Raw genomic sequence first — 25,209 nt, forward strand, 5'->3', positions numbered from 1 at the left:
ATGCGCGCCTCATCCTCCTGTCCCACCTCCTCACTCTTGCGTAACGTCTCTTTTTCTCTCAGTCATGGCACACTTAACACGCGTTGTTGTCCATGTTAAAGTGTTCACACTTAAAATAATAGTACGACTACAACGTATTCATACTTGTCACTTTATACGTTTCTCTCCAATTACAATTTAACGAAAAGTTGCAGGGGGACTCGCCCACTCTGGCAGGAGAAGCGAGAATCGCCTTCTAATGGGCTGCAGATGCCTCATTTTGGCTCTCAGCGTTTGTCCCTGATTCCAGCCCAAAACAAGCAGTGTGAACCCTCTTTATTTATCACGACATGGAAAGTAGTGGGGGTCTAATCAGTCGGTTAAAAAAATAAGAGTAAATCATTTTAAAACAAACTCAAACTAACTTTGACACGTAAGCATTTAAAATAAGTTGAATATGTGTTGTATTTTATTTGTTTGGTTCTTTAATTAAGAGATGTCTATATTTTAATTGTTGCGACGTGACGCGTCGCGTTAATTTTGTCCGAACATGCTGCCACCTATTGGTCGTTTGTGAGCAACGCAGAATCCAACCCAGTATTATAATGGGAGTCTCACGAGATCACCGCAGTCATGAGGAGTAAAACAGGAAGCGGACCATGGCATCCGTGTTCGGCGGCGTAGAAGGGTGAGATTTAAAACGAAAACCTGTCTAACTACACTTTTCGAAAATAAAACAAAATGTTATTGTAATTGTAAGCATTTAGTATAATTATTGTTTCCTGATCGCTAAAGACATAAATTATGGTTAGGTTTTCTCCATAGTCACTGCTTCTACTTAGTCACCACAGTATACATTTAGTTCGAAAGTGTAAAAAACGTCTTCTGGTGGTGCTGTGTCAGTGGAGGGACACACTCTAAGGCGGTGCTGGTAGCAGAAGATGGAAGAATCCTTGCAGAGACTGAAGGACCTTCCACCAACCACTGGGTGAGTTTGAGTAATCCTTATTACTTGTATGCATTCTAGTTGTTTTATTAACTTCACTCGTGTTTATACAGTTGGTGGGTGTGGACAAATGTATTGAAACCATCAACGAAATGGTCCAGAGAGCCAAGGTTGAGGCAGGACTTGATCCAAACGTGCCGCTGCGATTGCTGGTCTGCCAAATTATCTTTTCTTTTTCCCACACACCAGAATGTGATGTTTGTTTGTTTCTTCAATTTGTGTTTGCAGGGCATGTCTCTGAGTGGGGGTGAGCAGAAGGATGCCATCGACAAACTGATTGCTCACATGAAAGGCCTGTTTCCTAATCTTAGCCAACATTATTTTATCACGACTGATGCTATCGGTGCCATGGCTACTGCTAGTGATCGTGGTAAGTAAACGCTACCTTTATACACATTTGTCAAAACAGATTTGATACTTTGCGCCTTTAAGGTGTGGCTTTATCTCATCAACTTTACTGCTTGATCAGATCTGCACCATTAAAGTTTGTAACTGCGGTGTAAAGGTTTGTCTTTTTTTTTTTTTTTACCAGGTGGTGTTGTCTTGATATCAGGGACCGGCTCCAACTGCAAATTAGTTAACCCAGACGGGTCCCAGATTGGCTGTGGGGGTTGGGGTCACATGATGGGTGATGAAGGATCGGGTAAGAAGGCCAGTTATCATTTATGTACTGTACAGTATGTAGAATTGATAGGTCCGTAATCCTCATAAAATTTTATCCCCAGCATTCTGGATTGCTCATTTGGCGGTAAAGGCAGTGTTTGATGCCAGAGACAAGCTGGCCACGCCTCCTCATGATGATACCCATGTGAGAAAAGCCATGGAGGAGTATTTTGAGGTGAGATCTGATCCAAATCAGCCAAACACCGTTAGTTTGTAATGGATTACAAATCATGAGGGATTCTTTGTAGGTGTCTGACCTAATGGGAATGCTGCCGCACCTCTACAGAAACTTCCAGAAGTCCCATTTTGCTGGTTTCTGTAAGAAGCTGGCTGAAGGTAGGCAATGTCGCTATTGCTTCAAATAGAATTGTAGAAAATTGTAAGAAGTCCATCCATGGTTGTTTGTAAACAGGTGCCGAGGCTGGGGATGCTCTTTGTCAATATGTATTCTCTCAAGCTGGCAGAGTTCTAGCCAAACACGTGCGAGCCGTCCTACCTGCAGCTCAAGAGGTGACGTGCACACACAGATCACATTGCATCATCAACGATTTCCTTTATTAATACCTCCCTACCTCCCTCAGCCTCTACTGAACGGAGACCTCGGCCTGCCCATCCTGTGCGTGGGCTCCGTGTGGAAGAGCTGGGAGCTTCTGAAACCAAGTCAGCATCCAACATCTGTCAACTTTGCCCTTTAACGCCATCTGAATAGCTTCTGAAGCTCTCCTCTCATTGTGCCTCTTCACAGGCTTCATTGAGGTCCTGGATGAAGCGGCATCATCTGAAGAGTTCAAGGGCCGTTTCCATGGCTACAGCCTCCTGTTGTTGAAGCAGTCCTCTGCGCTTGGGGGTGCAAGTCTCGGAGCCCAGAGTATAGGTGCAGTTTTAAAGATGGACTACGCGGCGAACGTCAACGTCTTCTACCATCACTCCTGCAATAACAAGCAGCGCTAGGGCAATATCGTCCACGTTGGCAGTAAGAGTACATTTTGATCTTTGAAGTGACAATATTTGTGCGACAAATTCACCTCTGATCCTCAGGGGTTATTTACAATAATTGTGATGTCAAATCATCCAGAAGAAGGGACTCATTTAATATAATTCCAGTAATTCCTACAAATTACATTTCCTTTTATAAATCAGTCCATCAATGCACACCACTCACGTTGGGGACAGCTTTGTTAAGTTCATGTATGGTGCAAAATACAAAACCAAATGAATCACTTTGTTTTGACGTACATAGTTTGAAGAATGAATTAATCCTTTTGTAATAGTAAATTCATGTATAAGAAAACTCCAAACCCATTTGCCTTTAACATCTTTATTTTTATTGAAATTAATACTCTGTGTCTTTGGACCTCTTTACTTTTACGGCTTCTGTCAACTAACTTGAAACAAAATCACCAAAAATGATTTTATGTTGCACAACCCACCTGGCAAACATTCCTATGAACTTCACCGGGGTGCCACGCCACATGAGGAAGTTCTGCTTTGACCCGAGTGGCATTAACTTAAACTGAACTTGACAGTGTCAAAAGTGAAATGTTTTTACTCATTAACAGTCATGTTTATGACACAGAAAATAAACATATTGAGAAATGAACCTGATTGGACATTTTTAACCTGTGCAACCTTTTCCTATGACTTGCAACAAATTGGGCCCCTGAGAAGAACTTCCTCATACAAATGACAACCAGATTTATACAATAGGGCCATGCAGTCCACCACTTAACGGCATTTAAACCAGGCGGATGACGGCGGTGACAATATGCCCTCTACAAATCTCCCTACGTTACAGGACTGAGCGGACACCCCAGGTTACTGTACCCAGTAGACACAAAACACCTCCGTCCTCGAAACAGATGAGAAGGACAAAAAGCAAACTGGAGGAGACCTGATGCGAGTATGGACACTTGTTGGGATGCTAAACAAATACGCAATGTTGAGTTCCAAACCAAACACTCCCCCTTAGCAGGAATGACCTGATTTCCACATAATCAGTCCTGCGCAAGTATTTGGTTTGGTTCTGCGCTATTGCAGACCCGCGTAACATCCCGAAAATTTGCAGCCTGTGACATCACAATGACGTTGTGACATCACAGGTGTGAACGGATCGGCTTGTGATAGCTGGACAGAGCAGCGAGACATCCACTGCGTCCCCCAAAAGTACAAGTAGAAGTCACCTCACTGGTATGGAAACCTTCAACCTCGTTGGCTTTAATCCCCAATTTGATGAAACACAAAATGAACGCAAGGTCAATTTTCAAGTTTATTGTTACACTTTGGGGGGGATTCAAGTTGTTGAGTCTGGCATCACTCCTAGGTAGCTGCCTCATTTCCCAGGGGACGTCAGTGGGGGTCCGCGTGCTCTGTGAAGCCTTGACGTTTATTCTGAAGTGCGGTGACGCACTTTAGCCCACTGTTGGGCTGGACATGTGATAACCCCCGCCCCAAAATGTCACTCTGTTTACAAGAAACAAACAGGAAATAAAAAGGGAAAAGAATGAAGAAATAATCCCCCCACCCCCCGACTGGGCCTAATCACACAGTGGTACTTTGTGTGTGCATATGTTGTGTATGAATCAGTGTGCTCACTCATGGCCGCCAGAGTCTCTGAGAATACGTGAGGACTGGTGTGTATGTGTGCACACGTGTGAAGGCTCCATGGGGGTGAGGGGGACTCCTAGTATTTCTTCCCAGGGACAAACTCCTTTGCTTCGGGGTTCAAAATGCTCTTCCTCTGCAGAAAAGACGGGAGAAAATTAACGTTGCAGGTTGTCGGAAGTTGAATGCAATTCTTCCCCCCCCACCACCCCCGCCTGTCTTCTTCTCACCGCCACTTCCTCCAGATTGTTGTGGTGTTCGCTGACAGACAGGCCGTTGAGTTGCTGCTGCAGTTGCTCCACCCCCTGATTGTTGAGATCACGTGATGGGATGAACCAGTGCTGGTCCTCTTCCTCCAGCATCTCCTGGAAGCAGCGGTCCAGGAACTCCTGCTCCAGCAGCTCCTCTTCCACCTGCAGGGAGGTTCAAACGATGTCAGTCGAACTTTAAAAAAAAATACAAATACAAAAACATACAAACCTGTCTGTTATACTCCTCCTCATTCTCCATCCACATATATTCAGCAAAGGGGTTGGCGTCGTTGGTGTCGCCCGCATGCCCGTTAGCCACCGGCTCTTTGCCCTCCTTCCCTGGTGCGCCTCCACCCGGTGTCTTGGCCACCTCGGGACCACTCATCTCAGCCGGCTCTGCACGAGAGGATTGGATGACAAGGTCAAGGTTGTGAAATTAAATGTGGAATAATAGAACATTATAAAACCTGACATTATGCTCCACCCTACAGAGAGTTGTCACAGAAGACGAAACATGCAACAGTCTGCGGTATCACAAGGTGGTAAGGTACTTATGCCCTTGGTGTTAGACATTGACACATGATACAAATGAGAATTATTTTAATTGGTTTGGAACTTGACTATAATATTAACGAATGTCACATACACTTAAATGTGCATCCTTTTGTATATAACCCTTTCAGTGTACACCATGTAAACAATGGTTTGTTAACGCTACAATCGAAGGTGTACCAGAACGATTGGACTGTACTCAAACGGTGTATCTTGGCGTCAGCCAAGCATGTAGGAGACAGTTTGGATGCAACAATGATGCACATTACGTGCCAATATTTCAGGTGCTAAACACAACTGAAATCAGGCCACGGTGGTGTCGGGAGGACAGTGGAGAGTTCAAGTGATAAATAACAGACGCCTTCGCCGAGCATAGCATCCAAGGCTTCATAACAGGTTATGTAACGCGGACGTCGTCGTTGCTTCGAGCCTGCTAGCATCTGCACACGGCTAACGGGCTAAAAGCAGGTGCCCGCCCGGGCCTACCTGCCAAGTTGGTAAAGGGATTGCACCGTCTTCTTAGCCAGGGGTAGTGCTAATAGGCTAGCTACAAATAGACGCTGAGCTGTGCTGTGCTGTGCTGTCAACGAGCAGGCCTTAAGACGGCCGCCATCCCATCAACAACAAAAGGCTGGGCCAAATTATCGCGCGCGGCTGCTCAAACACACAGGGCGCAACCAACACAACGTCACTGCACCTCAAAACAACCGTAGGCCAAACTTGATCACCGTGCGAGGCAAACAAAAGACGAGTGATCCGTTACGTGTTAGCACGATGCTAGCAGCATGGCAGCATCACCCAGGCAGGTCTCCAAAAACAAGGCAGCGTTCCGGGATTGCAGTCGCTTTGTACGGACTAAGGCATAAACCACACAAAGCCTCGACACTTTACGGTCTCCGAGTTACCTGGCATCGTGTTATCGAAGTGCGATTCCAAGCGTGACGTGACACAAACGTCGGTTCTCTCGCTGAGCGTTGAGAGTTGCTTCCGTCTGGCTTTCAGTGCAGCAAAGCAATGGTGCGCGAGTTAGCTAAATCTTGTTAGCCGTCTTGCTAGCGCGAGCGAACTGCTATGGTCACGTGATCTGTATTTAGTTTAGGTGCTTCGTGAAAATGATTTTTCGCAATTTTTGCTTTTCGATTGTTTATCACTTACTACTATTGTACCGTTGTCAATTTCGACCAGTGGCCATTCTATGGTTCGTAATATTTTACCCAACTGTGTTTAATCTTGCCACAAAGCAAAATACTGTACTTAAAAAGGTGAGTTTTAACAATACGGAGTCAAGAATGGGTTTTGAATGCAGCATCTGAACAAACATGCCGTCCTCTTTCTTCTTGCTGCGTTCACGTTCTGTTTAAAAGTCGCTTTCTTCTAAAGTTACGCGCCTTTGAACATCGCGTTTCACGTCCTACTTGTTGTTTTGGGTAACTGTTTATATGAAGATAAAGTATAGAAGTAAATGTACAAAGTTAAATGTCTCAAAAGCGGGTACACGTTCACACATGAGTGACGTAACACTAATCTGCTCCTGTGATGCCTACATTTGTCGTTGACTTTTATGTCTGTGATAGTGTGATAATTTGTGTCTTTATGTAGACTGCTATTTATGACCATGATGTCGATTGTCGATAATTGTGATCGTTTTCTTAAACGAGATTGGTTTACCTGTTCATTTGACGGCTCTGTTGTGACGCCGAGGCCATCCAAAATTCCGAGGTAACGGGAACGCGGCATTACACCAAAAACAAATGCCTGCGTGGCTTCGTCAAACCTCGAGCATCACCAAATAGCGAGTAGATTACATTTCATTTGACTTGTGAATAATGAATACAGCAGACGTGACAAACAATAAGCTATTTCAGGAGTTATGTTATGTGGGAGGCTGCCACATGTTGACTTGTTCAGCTAAAAAGTCTTGCAGTCTATGCAGTCACACGAGGGTAGTAATAGTTATTCTACAGTTTCGAAGAGCCAGATTCTTTCCCCATTTTCCTCCATGTGTCAAAGTTCTCTCTTGACTTCTCACAAGCAGACAAAACGGACTCACCGAACAACTTGAGGCGTAAACAAGAAACGAATCCACTGGACAAACAATCGTCTCAGCTCCCGGATTTAACGCTGTGTTAACTTTCAAGTTTGTTTTTTTTCAACGCACACGTGTCTTCTTTGACAGCTTGTTGGCATTAAAGCAAGAGGAAGCCACTGCAGCGTTCAGGGGAGACGAGCCTTGTGCCGTGTCGCGTTCGTACAGCAGGAACTTTCGTCCATTTGGTCGAAATGGACGTCAATCAGCTCATAGCGCAATACAATTGGTCATTCATCTCCACATACCCCGCCCCCTGCTCCCATTCACATAAGTAAACAAAATATACCCCATGTTCTTGTTGTGCTATTTTTAATCAATGTCGCTTGTTAATATTTGACCAAAGTGAATGTGTTTATGTCGCAGTTGTTGGCCTACTTTACACCACAGGTTCCAACATTTTTAATTTGTGTAATTAATAATGTAATGGCCGTTTTACCACCTGCAGAATATGGCAAAATAGTAAATATTTTACAATATGTTTTGAACAAGTGGAGTAGTGTTGTTCACTGCGGATTTGCAGTCGTACGATCATGGGTATGAATCCCAGAGGTGCTCAGCCCTGGAAACATCTGGGTTTAATCTTCTTTGAAGATGCAGTGCCTGAAATCCACAGTAGAGGGGGACTCTGATACAGAGAGTGAAATAGTTTTAAGAGTGGGCTAGTCACACACGCACACACCAACATCACTTGACCCTTCCTGTGACCCACCTGACGCAAACATATGTATCAATGTTTGATTGTTTGGCCTTCTTTTTAATTTCAGGCTTTAGCTGTACCAAAATCCAGAGCATGAAAACTGACTTTTGGATAACTTTTTGCCAGTTGCAATGCCACATATCATGCATGTGTGTACTTCCTGTATGAGGTGATTTTTTTTTTTTAACCTGGTGTTTATTCACCAATAAAACAAAGCATATGCCCACTTTTTTTGGGTTTGATCATACAAACTGTTTCTACAAACATAACTGAATGTGTGTGTGTGTGTGTGTGTGTGTTGGCATGTGTATGTTCGGGGTGTGCCTCGGTTTGCACAGGACTTCCAGGGTCCCAAAGATAATGTGGAATTCATGAGAGGATTGCTGTGCATGGGTCCCTTCCTGTCACCTGACTCCCATCACTTCCTATGTTTGGCTTCCTGCGTCGACCTCGAAGGCGCGACGCAGATCTCGAGAGCCAGCATCTGTTTTATGTTTTTGTGTCTTGAAGCGAGCTGGCGGCCCTCGTTTCACCACAGCAAAACTTCTAAAACACGTAAGTGTAAACTGCATTCGCAAAGTAGAGAATGGGGACATAAACTAAGAAGAAAAGCAATGTGATGGTGGGGCCTGTATCGGGGCCCCTTGAATTTGGGGCAATGAGGCGATACATACCAAGTAATGGTTTCCAGATTTTGAAATTGAATCAGTCTGCTGCGTGTCACACAGCCGAGAGCCCCAATTTCTTCTGGCCGGCTAATGTATTTTGCAAACGCAACTTATGGAGGGGAATGAGATGTAAAACAACTGGACTGTACATTCTTGAAAACAGAAGCAAAAAGATGACAGGAAGAAGCAATTAAACGGAGGAAGGGCAGAAAATGCAAAGAGGGCGAAATGACATGATGTGATACGCGATACAACCCTCCCCTCCACTCAAGAATAGAGCACCCTCAGTCTCCATTTCACACACAAACGCAAATGTAGGTAACTCCCCTCAACTGTGCTGCCACAGTCCTCCCATTCCTGTTAACTCGTGTGGGCTTCACCACTTTTCTCTGCTCCTCCAGTGCAGAGAGAAGAGAGGAGAGAGTTACTGCACTCACTGAGCGCCTCGACGCCCCTTCAGGAAAAAAAAAAAAAGTGGACCTTTTGTTAGAGGAAGAAAATCTCCGCCAGTTTTGGATTTGAAGAAAGGCATCCTCACTCCTCAAGGGCACAAAGAGTTGCAGCAGGGTGAGTTTTCTAGGTATTTATTAGTTGTTTTATTCATAAACAATGTGCAAACAATTGTGCATATAATGTAATGTTACTCACATAAACGCACGTCACATGTGGTGAATTACACGTCTCCATAGTAGACTTAACTTTGTATTCCGTCGCCCCTCCCAGATCGTGGCACCTGTAAAGATGGCTGACGCGGCGCAGCCGGACTCCAGCAGCCTTGCATTGTCACGTGAGATAACATTTCTATCGCACGTTGTTATCGGAGGATGTGAACACACGCTGACCTCTACATGTGCTTCTCATGTCTGATTATTCACTTTACATTTCGAAGACATTCCAGCGGTTTCTTCTCATTTAATCCCACATCTCGAGACAAAGTGTGTTTACATGCTAAAGCGCTAAAGAAAAAGTTTGGCTGTACATTTATCATGCTTTTCCACTCGCGGTCTCAATGGATGATCCAATGTGGAACTCTTTCAGACATCCAGCACATAAAATTCTCATCCATTCCCGTCTTCATAGGCGACAGTTTATCAGTGCCCTCTTCATCAGCCACTTCGAGAAATGACTGCAGCATCGCACCCCTCACACCGTCACCCTCACCGGTAAAGATGAGTGTTTTGTCATAACATTTAAGATATCATGTTAAAGGATATAGAACAATACTCTGTTTTTGAACTTGAAGATGGTGGAGGTAAGACCACGGATGGCCTGCCCGTTCTCAGTTGTTGTGGCAATTGACTTTGGCACGACCTCGAGCGGCTACGCTTTCAGCTTCACGGAGGACTCAGAAGCCATACACATGATGAAGTAAGGGAGCCTCCTCTCTTTTAATTCTATTCTACCACCTTCATGATGTGTTTCCAATCTGATGCGTGCAGACGCTGGGAGGGCGGGGACCCCGGCGTGGCCAATCAGAAGAGCCCCACGTGTCTGCTGCTGACACCCGACTTGCGCTTCCACAGTTTCGGATTCGCGGCACGGGACTTTTACCACGACCTGGATCCAGACGAGGCCCGGCACTGGCTCTACTTTGATAAGTTCAAGATGAAGATCCACAGCACTTGTGTGAGCATGTTGGTAGAGAGGTGGCAAAAGCTGAAAAAAAGTACAAGTACTGATTCAAATCTTTTAAATTGAAAGGTATACTTGACTCATTGAGCCATTTTCCACAGCATAAAATAATATTTTGCCTATAATTAATGTGATAACCTCATTATTTTTATGAACAATGAATACCAAATTTTTCCACTAGCTGTCAACTGATGATGACATCACCTGTGTTGAGGAAGTAGGTAACGGCCAATCGTGACTCACCTGTTTTCTGGGTTTGGTGAGCAAACTGAGCCTTGATTGGCTGTTACCTACTTCCTTAGTACGGCCGATGTCATCTTCAGTCGACAAGTGGGGAAAAAATAGTTTTAAAGGTATTAATTCTACATGAAAAATAATGAAGTTATCACATTTATTCTGGACAAAATATTAACTTTTGAAACAATGAGTCATGTTTCCCTTGAAAATGATACAATTATAAATTTGACACACCCCAGAGAAGAATGTTGTGAAACTCATCTAATCTTGACATTCTGATTAATATTGTGTTTGTGGAATATGAATTAACGAATTTGTTCCCAAAAATGTATAAATACTTTCTATTTTAAATGTATTGTGTCCCAAAGACGTCTTTTTATGTTTTTTAATTTTATTTTTTTGTGCTTGAGCATACATAAGGGTTTGATATGGGCTCTCAACTACAGAGAACTGGTGCATAAATTGTAGTAATTACAAAAACGGCCAGCAGGTGGCAGCAGAGTATAAGAGATCAACCAGGGCCATGATGAAAACAAGCAGTTTCCCCACAATTCTAAGCAGATTTGTGAATGATGTTGCAACTTAGCTATATTCCAATGCTACTTTCTGCAAAACGGAAACAGATAGAAATATACTTTTTCTTCCTGATGAAAGAAGAGACTCTAATCTTTCTTTTGGTAGGTTACATGTTTTTATATCAATAGAACACAATATTCTGTGGGCCTTGCAAAATCAGTCAAAATCTAATAAAACAGCCTGAAGCGAAGGGGGTTGCTTCAGTGAAAATGGCTGCGAGTGCAACAAAATTCACCCATTTTTATCCATCTCATGGGGCGGCCATTTTGCCACTTGTTGCCAACTAAAAATGATGTCGCGGTTACCCATCGCTCAGGTAACGACCAATCACAGTTCAGCTTGCGAACGTCACATAAGCACACTCAGAAAACAGCTGAGCCGTGATTAGTCATACAAATACAGTTTTACAGTCAGTTATACGTATATAGCACCAGTTTTGATAATGTGTAAGAAAAAGTACTGCTGCGCACACATATTTGATTCATGTAAATCCGGTCTGTGCCGCAGGACCTCACGATGGAGACGGAGCTGGAGGCAGTGAACGGCCGGCGGGTGACAGCCATTGAGGTGTTCGCTCACGCCCTGCGCTTCTTCAGGGAGCACGCACTAAAGGTATGACAGCTATGATACGCAACATTCGCACTGACAAAGGAAGCTTGAGCAGGTGTTGTTTTAGGAAGTGGAGGAGCAGACCACCTCCATGCTGGAGGGAGACGACATCAGATGGGTGATCACCGTTCCTGCCGTGTGGCGACAACCTGCCAAGCAGTTCATGAGAGAGGCCGCCAACCTGGTTAGTGCCACAAACTCGTCACCTGCGTTTGCTCAGCACTCATGTGGATGCACGCGCTGAGCGGTTTTCGGGCGTGTGCGCGAGTGCTTCCTGCTGATCGTGATGTCATCAGCAGAACAATGAGCGAGACCGGCACACAAACACGGGAAGTTTTGAGCAGTTACCGCCCTGCCCTCACCCCCACACACACAGCTACAGTATGTACAGTATAGTCCAGTTCAGTCATCATAAGGATTTTTTTTTTAAGTTCATTGAACTTAGATGCTTGTTTGAAATGCATTTGTATAAATTAATAGCTAGGACACTATGCAATAGAACACAATAATCTGTGGGCCTTGAAAAAATCAGTCAAAATCCAGTAAAACAGCCGGGAACGAAGGGGGTTGCTTCAATGAAAATTGCTGGGAGTGAATGAGTTAATGACAGGGTGGACAGCAATTTCAGGAACACGTGCAAACTCATCAGTATGATTATGAAAACTGAATATGTGATCAAATATGTGAGCTGGCTTATAGGGTGGACAATGACACGGTGGACTTTTTTTTTTTTTTTTTTTTTTTTTTTTAAATAGAGAATCCTTTAACCACATATTACAGAGAGAGTGGTTAGGCGAGTATAATAGTGTGTGGGACATGCTAAAATAAGATACATCCAATTTGGGAAAATGGTTTATAATCGCTTATGATTGCACTCGGATGTGTGCAAAATCCACTTCTGATGAGGACGCCAAAAGCACGATCCTCTTCTCCTCGCAGGCAGGTCTGGTCTCCCCCGACTGTCCCGAGCAGCTCCTAATCGCTCTCGAACCCGAGGCCGCCTCCATTTACTGCCGCAAGCTGCGCCTCCACCAGGTGATCGACTTGAGCCTGCAGCCCATCGCGAACGGCGTGGACGTGAACGGGTCGCGACCTTTCGACTCCAGCTTCAGACAAGGTATAGGGAAACAAGTGCGTTTATGCTTGAATAAATAGCACCGTTTTCGACAAGTATTCAAACGGAGGCTAACACGTTATTCAGCATAAGAATATTTCACCCAAATCCCGTCGACCAGCTCTTCTGTAACCGCTGCGCAGCTCAGCTTACAAGTCGCTGCGAGAACATTCAATCTCTCACACACACACAGACTTACACTAAACACAGGATATTGTAATTGGAACAAGGTGGAGCCAGACTATGATCTCACCCCTTCTGGCTTGTCGTTTTGACTCCATTTCTTTTCCTTGGCTTCGCTCGAACTCCCTATATGATATGATGATGTTTTCATACATTAGTCATCGTCATCACATTTTTGCTATCTTAAACTATCCTTCCACCTCAATTTATCCCCAGAGAGAACACATAGGTATAGAGGACCAAAACTGCCAAATAAATAAATGACTAAATAAATAAATAAATGACTAAAATTCAAAATAAAAATGAATACAAAAAAATATAATTCGAAAATTATATCCAAAAAAATAAATATAAATGGAAATAAATCAATTTTTATTTTCACTTTTAGTCAATTATTTATTTAGTAATTTATCTATTTATTTAGTCATTTATTTATCTAGTTATTTAGTCTATATGTACGTATTTATTTAGTCATTTATTTAGTTATTTATTTAGTTATCTATTTATTTTGAATTTTGGTAGTTTTGGGCGCCTCAACTTGCGACTTCAGTTGCTAGACAACAAGTGAGAGCAGACAGTGGACAAGATAGTCGTCTATTGATGGAGCTGTCCATTGCAAGCCTTCATCGTTCGCAGAGCTGCTCACTCGACCAATGACAGGCAGTTTGCAACGGTGGAGTCCAACCCAAGTCACGCTTAGGACCGCCCCCTCATTTGAATAACATTTCGACTTGGCAGTACGGCCCAAAACTGCCAAAATTCAAAATAAATAGATGACTAAATAAATGACTAAATAAATAAATGACTAAATAAATAGATAAATAAATAACTTAATAAATTACTAAATAATTTACTAAATAAATACATGACTAAATAAATGACTAAACAAATAGATAAATAAATGACTAAATAAATAGATAAATAAATGACTAAATGATAAATAAATGACTAAAATTGAAAATAAACATTTATTTATTTCCATTTATATTTATATTTTTATAAAATTTTCGAATTATATATATTTTTATATTTATTTTTATGTTCACTTTTAGTCATTTATTTATTTATTTAGTCATTTATTTATTTTGAATTTTGGCAGTTTTGGTCCTCCATACATAGGAGCCATTTGTACACACACATATGCACAATTATTTTTATGTAAATTGTTTCCAGACTTGGACCACATTTGTGGGCTGATGATTGCATTTGTCTTTGTTTTTCAATATGCACACATGACCTCAAGGGACAAAAAAAATCAGTGCTGCTCAATCGCATACGTGTTGGTCTTTAGTACTCCAACTCTGCAGGCCAGAGGGGATTCGGAGGGAACTTACACAAACATGCCACGCTGCTAAACTTGATTGGACACATACACTTCTCTCCCTCACTGGGGTTCCACTCAAGTGACGGAGTGGATGTTTATTTTTGTAATTCCACATCGTCCTCAACCATTAATCATCTCGAAGCCGTGACGTCTCGTTGCTTTTGCAGGCATCTATCTGCTCACTGTGTTCTGTATGTGTGGACTGAATTGAGGGTGAAAAATGTGAGAGTATTGTTCAATAAATTAACCTTGTTGTCGTTGTGTGTCGCAGCCAGGGAGCAGTTGAGGCGATCCAGACATAGCAGGACTTTCATAGTGGAGAGCGGAACTGGAGAACTGTGGTCCGAGCTGCAGACCGGTAAGGCTGACATCATCTTTCTCTTCTGTGTTTTAGAGATGATTTTGAATAGTTACCTCATCGCTGGTTAATCGTGAGGCAGCATGAGCTGTGGTCTCCGAGGAACAAAATGGCCGCAGTTCAAATGAAAGGGTTGTAAAATGAGAAAGTGAGTTGAGTCACTTTTCTGCTTTTAAATGCCTTTTTCAGAACCACTCACTCCCCCAGTGACCCTCACGGATCTGCTTCCTGTCCACACACACATGCACACACACTATTCAATTTTCTTTTCTGCTGCACTCAGCATACCTGCAACCAGAAGCAGAGCCTTATCGCGGGACATATCATAAACACTGGCACGGAGGGAGCGCAGTACTGTAATCTAAGATTCCTCTAGGCTGTTTGTGCTGGTCAAAGAGGCAAATTAAGGGGAAAAACATTGGGGTATATTCTCTCTCTCTCTCTCTCTCTCTCTCTCTCTCGCTCTCTCGCTCTCTCTCTCGCTCTCTCTCTCTCTCTCTCTCTCTCAGCCAGAAAGGGACACGCACCGTTCTACATGCACTGCTGTCATGATCCCGGGATCGAGGTTGCGGCAGGTTAATACATGCTTCCCATAAACGTTATTTACGTCACGCGAACTCCGTGTGGCTATTTGCGCTGGCGTTAGTGAATAAGACGCTGCATATCAATGAGTCTCATTTGCATTGTTGTGGGCATGTTTTGCGTCAAATGTATGCAAATGACCTAATTTACATACGCGCAAATAACACCGGCGCACCTTGGCGCAGTCTGGTTGGCAGCGCACTTAGTGACAGATTTCCCCATCTGCATGTGTTTAGTGAATTAGGTGCTCCCGGCTTGCTCCATTTTTAAAGGTTAGCGCCGTGCAAACCTTTAGTGAATAGGCCCCATTCTATTATTTGATCAAATAGTAGTTGAACTAATGGCTAACGTGTCCCGCAGGTGACAAGTACATTGTGGCAGATTGCGGAGGAGGAACAGTGGATCTGACGGTCCATCAAATCGAGCAGCCGCAAGGGACGCTTAAAGAACTCTACAAGGCCTCAGGTGCTATTTGCTCGAACCTGTAAGGGTTCCTCCAAAATCCGTATGATGTCATTTGTTCTTTCCATTTTCCAATTGGCAATGAAAAAGTGACTCGATGTTTTGTTGATTAATGTAACAAAACAAAACAAAAAAAGTGAATGAATCACATGAAAAAAATGGAAAGCACAAATAATACACGGATTCTCCAGACCCTTTCCAACAGTTTTTCCTCCTCTCAGGGGGTCCTTACGGCGCCGTTGGCGTGGACCTGGCTTTTGAGTCCATGCTCAGCCAGATCTTTGGGGACGACTTCATCCAGAGCTTCAAAGCCAAGCGGCCGGCTGCCTGGGTGGATCTCACCATTGCCTTCGAGGCCAGGAAGCGAACGGCGGCGCCAGGCAGGGCCAACGCCCTCAACATCTCCCTGCCCTTCTCCTTCATCGACTACTACAAAAGACACAGGGGGCAGAGTGTGGAGGCCGCTCTGAGGAGAAGCAAGTCAGTGACTGTTCAGAATCACTCCTGAATCCCTTTAGAGGGATTTTTAGTCGATCTCTTTTTTTTTTTTTTATAGCTTGACTGCAACTCTTGTGTGTTCTAGTATGAACATCGTCAAGTGGTCGTCGCAGGGCATGCTGCGACTTACCCAGGAAGCCATGAACGAGCTCTTCCAGCCCACCATCGCCAATATAGTGCGACACATAGGTGAGAATAATAATCGATGGAAAAAAGATGGCAAGAAAAAGAAGCAGATGTTCATTGAGGCTTAGACAATACACGGGTAAAGCAAGTTTATTGATTCACCGTTCATACAGACGGGAAATGAATCTGTTTAGCTTAATGCTAACAAACCATGCACAACATCATAGACAGGCTAAAGAATATCATCAGTGGTGTGATAAACCTTTTAAACTCTTTTACCGTCAAGGACATTTATTGACATATACTAGAATCACAATTAATGCCGCCAATAAAGTCAATTTACGTCAACTACGTTTTTTTTTCCCCCTCAATGGGCAGTGCAATGTCTTGTGCAGTGCTGGTTTGTGAATGAGGTGGGAAAATCCAAAAACATCCACTAACTATGCCCAGCAGATGGCAGCTTTATATCTTTTGTCAATGGGCTCCCGGGTATCAAATCACATGAAAACATGGCAGATCTGAGGAAATAGAACGTTTTCATGGATGACGTGAATGATCAAAGCGTTTAATTCATAGAGTGTCACTAAACAAAAAATATTAGTGTCAAAGTCAATTGTTGTGCAGAAAATGTTTCTTTTCACAAAAAGCTTGTGTTCTCCTTATTTTTTTCCATTTTCGCTTGATGTCATTCAAATTATCTATTTTCAAATGGTGATTAGTAAAGAACGGAATAAGGTCGAAACGTGCTGTTTTTCTAATGAAAGAATGGAATCCAATCTTTCATACGGTATCCACCATGTTTATGTAGTCGTAGCATATTCTGTTTTGCCTTGAAAAAAGTGAAAATGGTCAAAATCAAATTGTTTTTTGGATAACGTTTGGCAGTAAAAGAGTTACGATATTTGAACATAGTGTAGGAACAAGAGCGAGCGTATAACACTGTCCCTATGTACAGTATATTTGTTTGTATGTATGTATGTTTGTTTGTATGTATGTATTATACTGCCCCCAGGTGGCCAAGGGGTAAACATCAGAAGCAGTAGCACAATATTCACTGAACTGAAGTAAAAATTCGCAAAAGCTATTTAATTAAATTGTATTTATAATATAGATATATAATATGGAGTACTTTTTATTATTATTTTACTATGAAAACTCATTACAAATGTTTTCATTGGTTGGATGCAGCAGTCAAAAGCTGTACGAGAATCAGATGTCTTTACACATCCTTTTTGCTGCACGGTCGTAGAGGAGCTGATGTCGAAGCCAGAGGTGCACGGCGTGCGTTTCCTCTTTCTGGTGGGTGGATTTGCCGAGTCGCCCATGTTGCAGAAAGCCATCCACAAAGCACTGGGACGCACTTGCCGCATCATCATCCCCCACAACGTTGGCCTGACCATCCTCAAGGGGGCAGTGCTGTTTGGGCTGGACCCCACTGTGGTGAGGGCACACAAATAATAGTGACACATAAAACAAAAGACAAAGTTGATGTTCAAAATTGCTAGCTTAGCGCTAACCGAGAATGTGTTTTTTTTTAACTTTATTGAATAATTTTAAACAAGTTATACAAGGAACTTGAAAACGCTTCACAAACATGTTATTAATACAAATAAATAAATAAATAAATAAATAAATAAGCCAGGACCTAGAATGTGAAATGCTATGGGGTATATGCCATGGAGGAGGCGGGACTCCCGACTTCCGGGTTTTCACACATCAGCTTCCGGTTTGCAACGTGTGGGCTGCATGTCAGTACTTGCGCTTCCGCCGTTGCGCGTTCCCATCAGCTGACGTGATTGTGTAGTATGTCTGTCTCCGAAGCATTTCAGAGAGCTGAATTGCGGTTGGGGTGGGGGTGTGAGTGTTGGAACGCGGCCGGAAACGGCGCTGATGTATCTAACCCGGAAGTCCGTGGCATCTACCCCATAGACATGCTAACGGAAATTAGCATAGCCCTTACTGCAGTTGGTTGGTGGTGACGATATTTCCAAACTTTATAATAGTTCATTGTAAGACTGGGTCCTCACAGGTACGAGTGCGTCGATGCCCACTGACGTACGGCGTGGGCGTCTTGAACCGCTTCGTGGAGGGACGCCATCCCCGGGACAAGCTCCTCATCAAGGATGACAGGCAGTGGTGCACAGATATCCTGGACCGCTTCGTGTCCGTGGACCAATCAGTGGCTCTGGGCGAGGTAGTGAGGCGGAGTTACACGCCAGCACGCCCGTCCCAAAGGAAAATCATCATCAATATCTACTGCAGCGCCACCGACGATGTCACGTACATTTCGGACCCGGGGGTCAGGAAGTGTGGAATGGTCACGTTGGAACTGCCGGAGCCGTTACTGCCGCCCACGGAAGCTGGAGCAGGAGGCCCGGGGTCGGGGAGAAGGGAAATCAGGGCCACTATGCAGTTTGGGGACACGGAAATCAAAGTTACTGCTGTGGATGTCATGTCCAAACGCTCAGTGAAGGCTTCAATTGACTTCCTGTCTAACTGAGGGGCAATATAACCAAATTAAATCCAATAGTGCTCATTTGTGAAACGGGTGTCTGGAGTTAAGCCCACTATTGAAGGGCTGTCCCGAGACATGATACAAAGAAAGCATTTAAAGACCCTGTAAAGTGAATTCAAGATGGGAGAAGCTCAGAATGTGAGGATCTGTGCCTCCAAAAGCAGAGATTGTGGTATGATCATGTAGTTCAATAATGTGTCTATATCAGCCATTCATGGACTTTTATGGTGAAATGAATTTACATGAATTACAGGTTTAATCACCGACATGACATTATACTTCGTGATACTGCCACGTTGTGGATTTCCGTGTCCCGATGTTAAAAGTAACACACAAGCCATCGGTAAGTTGATTTCAGCGGTGCATTTATTGTTTAAGACTGGTCCAATAAATACATGCACACGGCGCAGATCCTTTCAGTGCTTTTCATTCAATATTTGTCACATAACACAAAACCAGATGAGCGGTTTCAGAATGCGAGCGGAAGTAGCAGACCCCGAGGATGGAGCCAAGACCTGCAACATGACAACTGACGAAGGCGGTGCTTTGGTAAGTCACACCCTAACAATGAAGCCTAAACTCACAGGTGGGTTGGGGGGGGCAACATCTTCAAATAAAGAAAATGAGTTGAAACTTGTGTTTATTAAACACCTGCTGTTTCCCGTGCGTGTCAACATAATTCAAATGCAGTAATGGAAGAAGTGGGTGGGTCGTTAGTGGGCGTGGGGTCTTCCGCGACCTCTGCCCCTTCCGCCACCCGGGGGTCCGTCGACACTGCTGCGCGGGTTCTTGATGGTCTCATCGACCGACAGGATGAGGCAGGCTGCCTCCGAGGCTGCCGTCAGCGCATTGATGCGAACGATTGACGGCTCCCACACGCAGGCGGCAAAGTTGTCGGCGATGTCCTCGTTGTTGATGTCCACGCCGTACCACATGCCGCCCTGAAAGGTGGTGGGATTTAACAGTACAAATACTTCTTAGATACATTTGAATTTGTTTACAATATATTTTTAATGCCTCTGGAATCCTATACTATTCAATGCCATTTTTAATGACCTACGGAAACCCTGATGTAATGCAAGTAAACATACATGTACCGTGGTGTGGATGGCTTTCCTACCTGAGCGTGTTTAGCACGTAGCTTGTTGAGGATGTTGGTGGCGTCAAAGCCGGCGTTGTCACACAGCTGTCGGGGAATGACCTCCAGGGCCTTGGCGTAGGCGCCGATCAGCAGCTGCTGCTTCCCCGGAATGGTTCTGGAATAATACCGCAAGTACTTGGACAGCTCCATCTCCACAGCTCCTCCACCCGCAACCACTGAGTCGTTCTGCAAATGAAGAGTGGAAAGGCCGTCAAGCCTCTGACTAATCAGCCCGGCAAATATTCACACAGAGTCCTCCTGACCTTGATGGCTCTGCGCACAATCATGATGGCGTCGTGCAGCGAGCGCTCCGTCTCTTCCGTGAACTGTTCGGCTCCACCACGCAGGATGATGGTGCACGTCTTGGCCTTGGGGCAGCCCTTGAACAAGTTATACCTACACACAGAAATCCAAGTTGTCGTCTGGCCGGTCGCAACAAAAACTACAGAGAACGAAAATCCTTACCTTTCTCCTCCCACCTGGACCTCCTCAAAGAGCTCACACTGGCCCAGGACTTCATCTGTCAGATTACTAACTGAAGTCTGGATGGAACCCCCGCAGGCCTGGATGTCACATGACACAATGTGGTTTTCATATTCAAACACCACCAGAGTTTGTCTTCAAAAAAACACAGGCCCAAATTTCCCACCAAGTGCATTTGAGTAAAACTTAAAATGTTTCACAACATTTTAGGAACCACTGCAGGAGTTCTGGTGTCCTACCATCATGGTCCTCTTCAAATCTTCCTCCTGGACCCTCCCAGCACAGAACAGGTCTCTGTCCGCAAAGTACTGCGTGGCCACGTCACCAATGGGCAATTTAGAGAGAACCACTTTGGCTCCCGACTGGTAGATTTTCTCCAACTTATCGTAAAGGATGTTCCACTCCGCATCCACGATGGCTTGATAGTCCTGCAGATGCGATGAAGAGGATAAATAACAAAAAGGGGACTCCAGTGTCATGCGTGGGGGTTCTCCGTACCTCCACAGACTTAACCCGAACCTCCGCATTGTCCTTCTCGGCTTTCAGCTCCAGCTCAATGTTGAGCAGCGCAATCTTTGGATTCTCATAACACTTGGGCTGCATCTCGAAGCCGGCGTAGGAAAAGGTCTTCTTGAAGGCCACCCCGGAAATCAACTGGGAATCCTGAGTTTGGGGGTGAAATGAGTCAAAATTTGTGCTTCGGAGGTGAAAAAGAAAGAAAACCCACCTCCAGACCTCCTCCCTGGACCTTCTTGATGCCGATCATCTTGAGCGACAGCAGCTCGTCCAAAGACATGACGGCATCCACCACCATCTTGGAGAAGAACTCCTTCTGACCGGCAATCAGCTTGGAGTTGAGCGCCGTGGCCGCACACTTTTCCAACAACTGCCGCTGCTCTCTGAGGATACCACCGCATAGGTAAGAAAAAAGCGTTCAAGCAGGATTTCAAGGACAGCCGAGCGCTCACTGTTTGTCGCCTTTCTTCACGGGAACGGCGATTTCCTTGATCTTGTTGACAGCCAGGTTGGTTGCAGTGCGGAATGCTCGAATGATGGTTTGAGGGTGGAGCCCCTCCTCCACATACGACTTCAGCTGCTTCAGGAACTCCGCGGCCAAGAGTGTGACCGAGGTGGTGCCGTCTCCGACCTGAGTTCAGGTATGACGATTTTCGTGATGGGAGACAGCCAGGGTTAAAAAAAAAAAAAAAAATTCCAGTGGAATTAACTGGAAGGTTAATTTTATCCAAAGGTATCATATTCAAGCATAAACGTAAGCCATTCCGGGTTTAAATATAAACAAGACCTCAGCATCCTGAGACCGCGCAATGTCCACCAGGGTCTTGGCTGCAGGGTGGACCACATCCAGCAGCTTCAGGATGGTGGCCCCGTCGTTGGAGATGGTGGCCTTACCTGGAAAATATAAAGCTAGCTTTAACGCCAGCGCCGCATGCTCAAGCCGTTCCCTTTGTCACACGTCTTCACCTCTATTGTCCACCATGAGTTTGTCCATCCCTCTGGGCCCCAGGGTTGTCCGCACAGCCTCGGATATAACCTAAAAGACGGATGTAGGCATGGTTACTTAACATGAACCCACACATACACACAAAAGTTGAGAGATTTGCAGACCTGGCAGGCATTGATGTTGCTGATGAGCTGGGGGATTCCCTGAGACGTGTCTGTCCCTTCCTTCAGCAGGATCACCGGTGTGGGCTGTGGACAAACAGAATCGGAATCTCAATGAACCCGTGTGTACCATTCATTTCTTAATGTCCATGATATATGGCTGTAATACATACGATCATATTTAATTGTGTGTTACTAGTATGTTGCCTGACTTAATAGCAACTTCCAATGAAATATTCATCTTTTTATACTGCGTTTGCTTTGCTTTATTCTAATACAGTACTCCAGCTTTCATCCATACAAAGAGGCTAGCGGCTAACCCAGCAGTTACATCAATAACAAAACTCCCAGACTGGACACGATAATCTAGCAACACGACGTATTTAAAGGGGTGCACTGCCGTTTGTATTTCAGTACCGACGATTTCATTTTTGTCGTATTATTATCATCACAAGAAGCCGTCGCATACGCCCATTTACAGACGTTAGCCTTCCAATGCTAACGGTATTTTTAGGCGTTTTGCAGTGTCATCTCCTGAAATAATGGCACCCCGCTAACAAGAACGAATTCGGGTTTTAACTCGGGTTATTTGGAATGTAAAGCCACGCCGCGAAATATTACGATGGACACGGATTGTATTTAGAAAAGCGGCATGGCAGCCACTGGACTCACCATCATCTTTGCAGTTCCTTCGAGAAGCTTTGGACCGGAATGAAATCCCACAATGCTTTGCGGTGGTGCGTTCAAAAGGATGCGGGCAATGCACACATTGCAATGAAGTAGACACAAAACGATCACCGTGGCGACATATTCAATAACAAATTAATAATAGTGAAGTGAAAAAAAAATCACGCAAAGTAGGCATGTTATTTGTTTCGATACTTTATTTAAAAAACATTACATTATGTCAAGCAATAAAATACACGAGAGTCATAACAGACACAAGTAAAACGATTGAAAAAAATGTAAATTCATTGACATTTTATACATGATAATAATGATTTCGTATATTAAATAAATTTATAGAAATCCATAATAATGTTCAGAAGGTTGCCAACTAGATTTCAAGAGAATGCAGAATTTGCATACTGTGATTCAAACATAGCAACACGTAACTCAGGCATTTGCAATATTTTTTTTTCCCCTTCAATAAATGTGTTTTTGCATGTGCATGCATTGGCGCTGTACTTTCCAGAAGTCATAGGTAAATGTTTTGGTTCTACTGTATGTTTGGAGCTAATGTGTACAACCTTTTTAATGTGTAATTTTAGTGGTTAATATTAAAACGTGATTTAAAGAAAGTGAAATCCATGTTTGAGAATCAGTGAAGTAACCTACCACATTCCTAGGACATTTTGAATAGTTTTTTTTTTTTTTTTTTTTTTTTTTTACACATGGATGCATTCTTTGACTAAATCATCGCAGTAATAGATGCAATATTCTAACAAAGTAAGTTACCAATTTTATCATTAAACTGAAAGAAAAAGCACTCATAGTATGATGATCATATTTTGGTCTTTGTTTTCTTGTGGTGCTGCACGTCGTTGCAGAGGTAGAAGAGCGGATGCAGATAACCGCAGCTGAGCGATGCCGCAAAACCCATGGCCATATACTGACACTTCAAAACCCGAGCAGGGACCACGCCGTGCATAGGAATGGTGACGATGAAGGGCAAGTAATTTACGATAAACGTGACCTGGACGAAGAGGATGGTGATGAAGGCTTTTCTCTTAATGCCGTGCAACTCTCTATTTCCCATCGCATGGCTCTTCTTCTCCTTGCCGACTTCCTGCCTCTCTCCTGGTGGACTTTTTCTCAAGGCTTTGAGCACAGCTACACAACAGTAGGTGTCCGCAGCCAGGACGGATAGGAAGATCAAACACACCAACACAATGGATTGGTGAATACAAGCAATGATGGCAAAGCAGGTGGTCAGGCACAACACAGTGACAAAAGCTCTCCATTTGTACCTTAAGGCCTTGAACCTGACAGCAAACAGACATCAAATCAAGTCACGCGATAATGAAAAGCGTTGATTTCGACGTGTTTACAGACGAGCAAAGAAGTGGTTTTACCGTAGAAAGTCCAAGGGACGGACCACAGCCAAGTACCTCTCCACACACACCAGACACATGAGCAACGGCTTTGTGAAGACCATGGAAGAGGTCACGAATGTCGACACATGCATCAGCCAAGAAGCTCGCCAAAGGAAGTGATTAGCAAGTATCGCGGGAACCGTCACATAGAAAGGCAAGTTGATGAGGATCAAGCAGAATGGGAAGAAGTCTGCAGTTAGGATGCCGTCAACCTTGGACCTTCAACATACAAAAAGACATTTCAACAATCTGTCTGAATGGAAAACAAATGGTTCTAATCAGGATTGACTGCCCCTTCTCTGCATCACCCCTCCTCATCATCCATGAGTTAGAGAATTTGACAACCTTCGATGGAGGATGAACCAGGCAAGCCAGAGGTTTGACGGGAGGCTGAAGACGAATTCAGCCCCGTAGGTGGCAAGGAGAATGACAAGGCCCGCAGACGGTTGTCCAGACTCATCGTCGTAAGGATCGCATTCGTACCAGAAATACAGTAAATTGGGCGAAGTGCTGGAAGACGATCCATTCATTGTGATGGGAACGCTGCAGAGAACAACAAATGAATTATTTGGAAATTATATTCAAACAATCAGAACGAAAGGAGTATAGCAAAAAGGCAGACCTCACCGTGCGTTCTCTGGGGACAGAACATTTTGGTTTGCATGTTTGTATAGCTTTTTAAAACAAGCATGACTGACAACAAAAAGATTTGCATGGCAGCATGATATTGAGCAGGTGCCTCACGCTTCATGCTAAGTATGAGCCCTTGAATGTACCTAAAATTCAGTTTGCAATGTTTATGTGAGCTTGCCACTTTGTAGTGCTTTTTGAATGTGATGTGAGCAGAGATGGGAAAGTAATCAGACTGTAGATTTAAGCAGAAGTAGGCTGGAGTTTAGAGTTACTTGTTTCAAAAGAAACCATAAAATAAACTTAGGTAGTAAGGAGGACGTTTGTAGCTTGGATATTTTTGTATTATTTAAACTCCAAGCTTTAACAAATATGCTATTTTTTTTCTATTTTGCCAATAATTATGAAATCCCAATATAATGACTAGGGAATGGAAAATTCTGAATATCCCAACATTTCTGTAATTTCCACAATGCAACGTGTTTTTACACAGTGAAAACAACGGAGTCTGTAT

The 25,209-nt window shown here is 43.9% G+C and overlaps 4 protein-coding genes and 1 long non-coding RNA gene across 20 annotated transcripts; 2 read left to right on the plus strand and 3 right to left on the minus strand.

Moving 5' to 3' along the window:
* nagk (N-acetylglucosamine kinase) lies at positions 1-3,248 on the plus strand. The gene is made up of 10 exons (XM_077501109.1): positions 1-667; positions 883-967; positions 1,039-1,137; positions 1,214-1,355; positions 1,518-1,628; positions 1,711-1,823; positions 1,897-1,984; positions 2,061-2,158; positions 2,230-2,308; positions 2,394-3,248. Exons 1-10 carry the CDS (start codon positions 639-641, stop codon positions 2,597-2,599), a joined length of 1,050 nt encoding a protein of 349 aa, XP_077357235.1. The 5' UTR covers positions 1-638; the 3' UTR covers positions 2,600-3,248.
* On the minus strand, positions 2,951-7,290 carry paip2b (poly(A) binding protein interacting protein 2B). 5 transcript variants are annotated; one of them, XM_077501111.1, is made up of 4 exons: positions 7,103-7,290; positions 4,730-4,896; positions 4,480-4,662; positions 2,951-4,385 (listed from the first exon to the last, which is right to left on the minus strand). In XM_077501111.1, exons 2-4 carry the CDS (start codon positions 4,883-4,885, stop codon positions 4,329-4,331), a joined length of 396 nt encoding a protein of 131 aa, XP_077357237.1. In that variant the 5' UTR covers positions 4,886-4,896; positions 7,103-7,290; the 3' UTR covers positions 2,951-4,328. The 5 variants fall into 5 exon arrangements, with proteins under 5 accessions (XP_077357237.1, XP_077357236.1, XP_077357239.1 ...); XM_077501110.1 differs by lacking the exon at positions 7,103-7,290 and adding an exon at positions 5,958-6,127; XM_077501113.1 differs by lacking the exon at positions 7,103-7,290 and adding an exon at positions 5,816-5,936.
* On the plus strand, positions 4,486-21,260 carry hspa12b (heat shock protein 12B). Of its 12 annotated transcripts, none has more exons than XM_077501092.1 (20): positions 4,486-4,921; positions 4,992-5,047; positions 7,906-8,007; positions 8,177-8,393; positions 8,670-8,820; positions 8,908-9,073; positions 9,230-9,293; positions 9,587-9,669; positions 9,750-9,874; positions 9,946-10,132; positions 11,459-11,563; positions 11,628-11,744; positions 12,500-12,677; positions 14,453-14,539; positions 15,482-15,586; positions 15,805-16,063; positions 16,167-16,270; positions 17,457-17,647; positions 18,237-19,065; positions 19,182-21,260. In XM_077501092.1, the coding sequence occupies exons 7-19, from the start codon at positions 9,248-9,250 to the stop codon at positions 18,705-18,707; spliced, it is 2,058 nt and encodes a 685-aa protein (XP_077357218.1). In that variant the 5' UTR covers positions 4,486-4,921; positions 4,992-5,047; positions 7,906-8,007; positions 8,177-8,393; positions 8,670-8,820; positions 8,908-9,073; positions 9,230-9,247; the 3' UTR covers positions 18,708-19,065; positions 19,182-21,260. The 12 variants fall into 12 exon arrangements, with proteins under 12 accessions (XP_077357218.1, XP_077357220.1, XP_077357224.1 ...); XM_077501094.1 differs by having other exon boundaries at positions 4,992-5,042; XM_077501098.1 differs by having other exon boundaries at positions 4,992-5,042; positions 8,186-8,393.
* LOC144004134 (uncharacterized) lies at positions 16,342-18,551 on the minus strand. The gene is made up of 2 exons (XR_013279211.1): positions 18,168-18,551; positions 16,342-17,642 (listed from the first exon to the last, which is right to left on the minus strand). It is a non-coding gene; the product is annotated as an uncharacterized LOC144004134 (long non-coding RNA).
* On the minus strand, positions 19,071-22,770 carry cct7 (chaperonin containing TCP1, subunit 7 (eta)). Its single transcript, XM_077501108.1, has 12 exons — positions 22,642-22,770; positions 21,973-22,056; positions 21,829-21,898; positions 21,650-21,756; positions 21,315-21,493; positions 21,074-21,245; positions 20,845-21,009; positions 20,586-20,774; positions 20,329-20,426; positions 20,127-20,259; positions 19,843-20,049; positions 19,071-19,663 (listed from the first exon to the last, which is right to left on the minus strand). Exons 1-12 carry the CDS (start codon positions 22,645-22,647, stop codon positions 19,436-19,438), a joined length of 1,638 nt encoding a protein of 545 aa, XP_077357234.1. The 5' UTR covers positions 22,648-22,770; the 3' UTR covers positions 19,071-19,435.
* Positions 22,771-25,209: the final 2,439 nt, after the last annotated feature.

Source organism: Festucalex cinctus, chromosome 16 (genome assembly GCF_051991245.1).
Source record: "Festucalex cinctus isolate MCC-2025b chromosome 16, RoL_Fcin_1.0, whole genome shotgun sequence".
In the NCBI taxonomy this organism is placed as follows: domain Eukaryota; kingdom Metazoa; phylum Chordata; class Actinopteri; order Syngnathiformes; family Syngnathidae; genus Festucalex; species Festucalex cinctus.

Bases quoted from the DNA above. Each gene is read 5' to 3' on its own strand.
- nagk (XM_077501109.1), top strand. From the start codon at position 639: ATGGCATCCGTGTTCGGCGGCGTAGAAGG. The intron at 968-1,038 runs GTGAGTTTGAGT...GTGTTTATACAG, and splicing joins GACCTTCCACCAACCACTGG to TTGGTGGGTGTGGACAAATG. The intron at 1,138-1,213 runs GTCTGCCAAATT...TTGTGTTTGCAG, and splicing joins ACGTGCCGCTGCGATTGCTG to GGCATGTCTCTGAGTGGGGG.
- paip2b (XM_077501110.1), bottom strand. The intron at 4,663-4,729 runs GTTTGTATGTTT...ACCTCCCTGCAG, and splicing joins AGGAGGAGTATAACAGACAG to GTGGAAGAGGAGCTGCTGGA. The intron at 4,386-4,479 runs GTGAGAAGAAGA...TCTTTTCTGCAG, and splicing joins ACAATCTGGAGGAAGTGGCG to AGGAAGAGCATTTTGAACCC.
- hspa12b (XM_077501092.1), top strand. From the start codon at position 9,248: ATGGCTGACGCGGCGCAGCCGGACTCCAGCAGCCTTGCATTGTCAC. The intron at 9,670-9,749 runs GTAAAGATGAGT...TTGAACTTGAAG, and splicing joins TCACACCGTCACCCTCACCG to ATGGTGGAGGTAAGACCACG. The intron at 10,133-11,458 runs GTGAGCATGTTG...TCTGTGCCGCAG, and splicing joins TGAAGATCCACAGCACTTGT to GACCTCACGATGGAGACGGA.
- cct7 (XM_077501108.1), bottom strand. The intron at 20,050-20,126 runs GTCAGGAGGACT...CTTCATTTGCAG, and splicing joins TTGTGCGCAGAGCCATCAAG to AACGACTCAGTGGTTGCGGG. The intron at 19,664-19,842 runs GTAGGAAAGCCA...ACCACCTTTCAG, and splicing joins TACGTGCTAAACACGCTCAG to GGCGGCATGTGGTACGGCGT.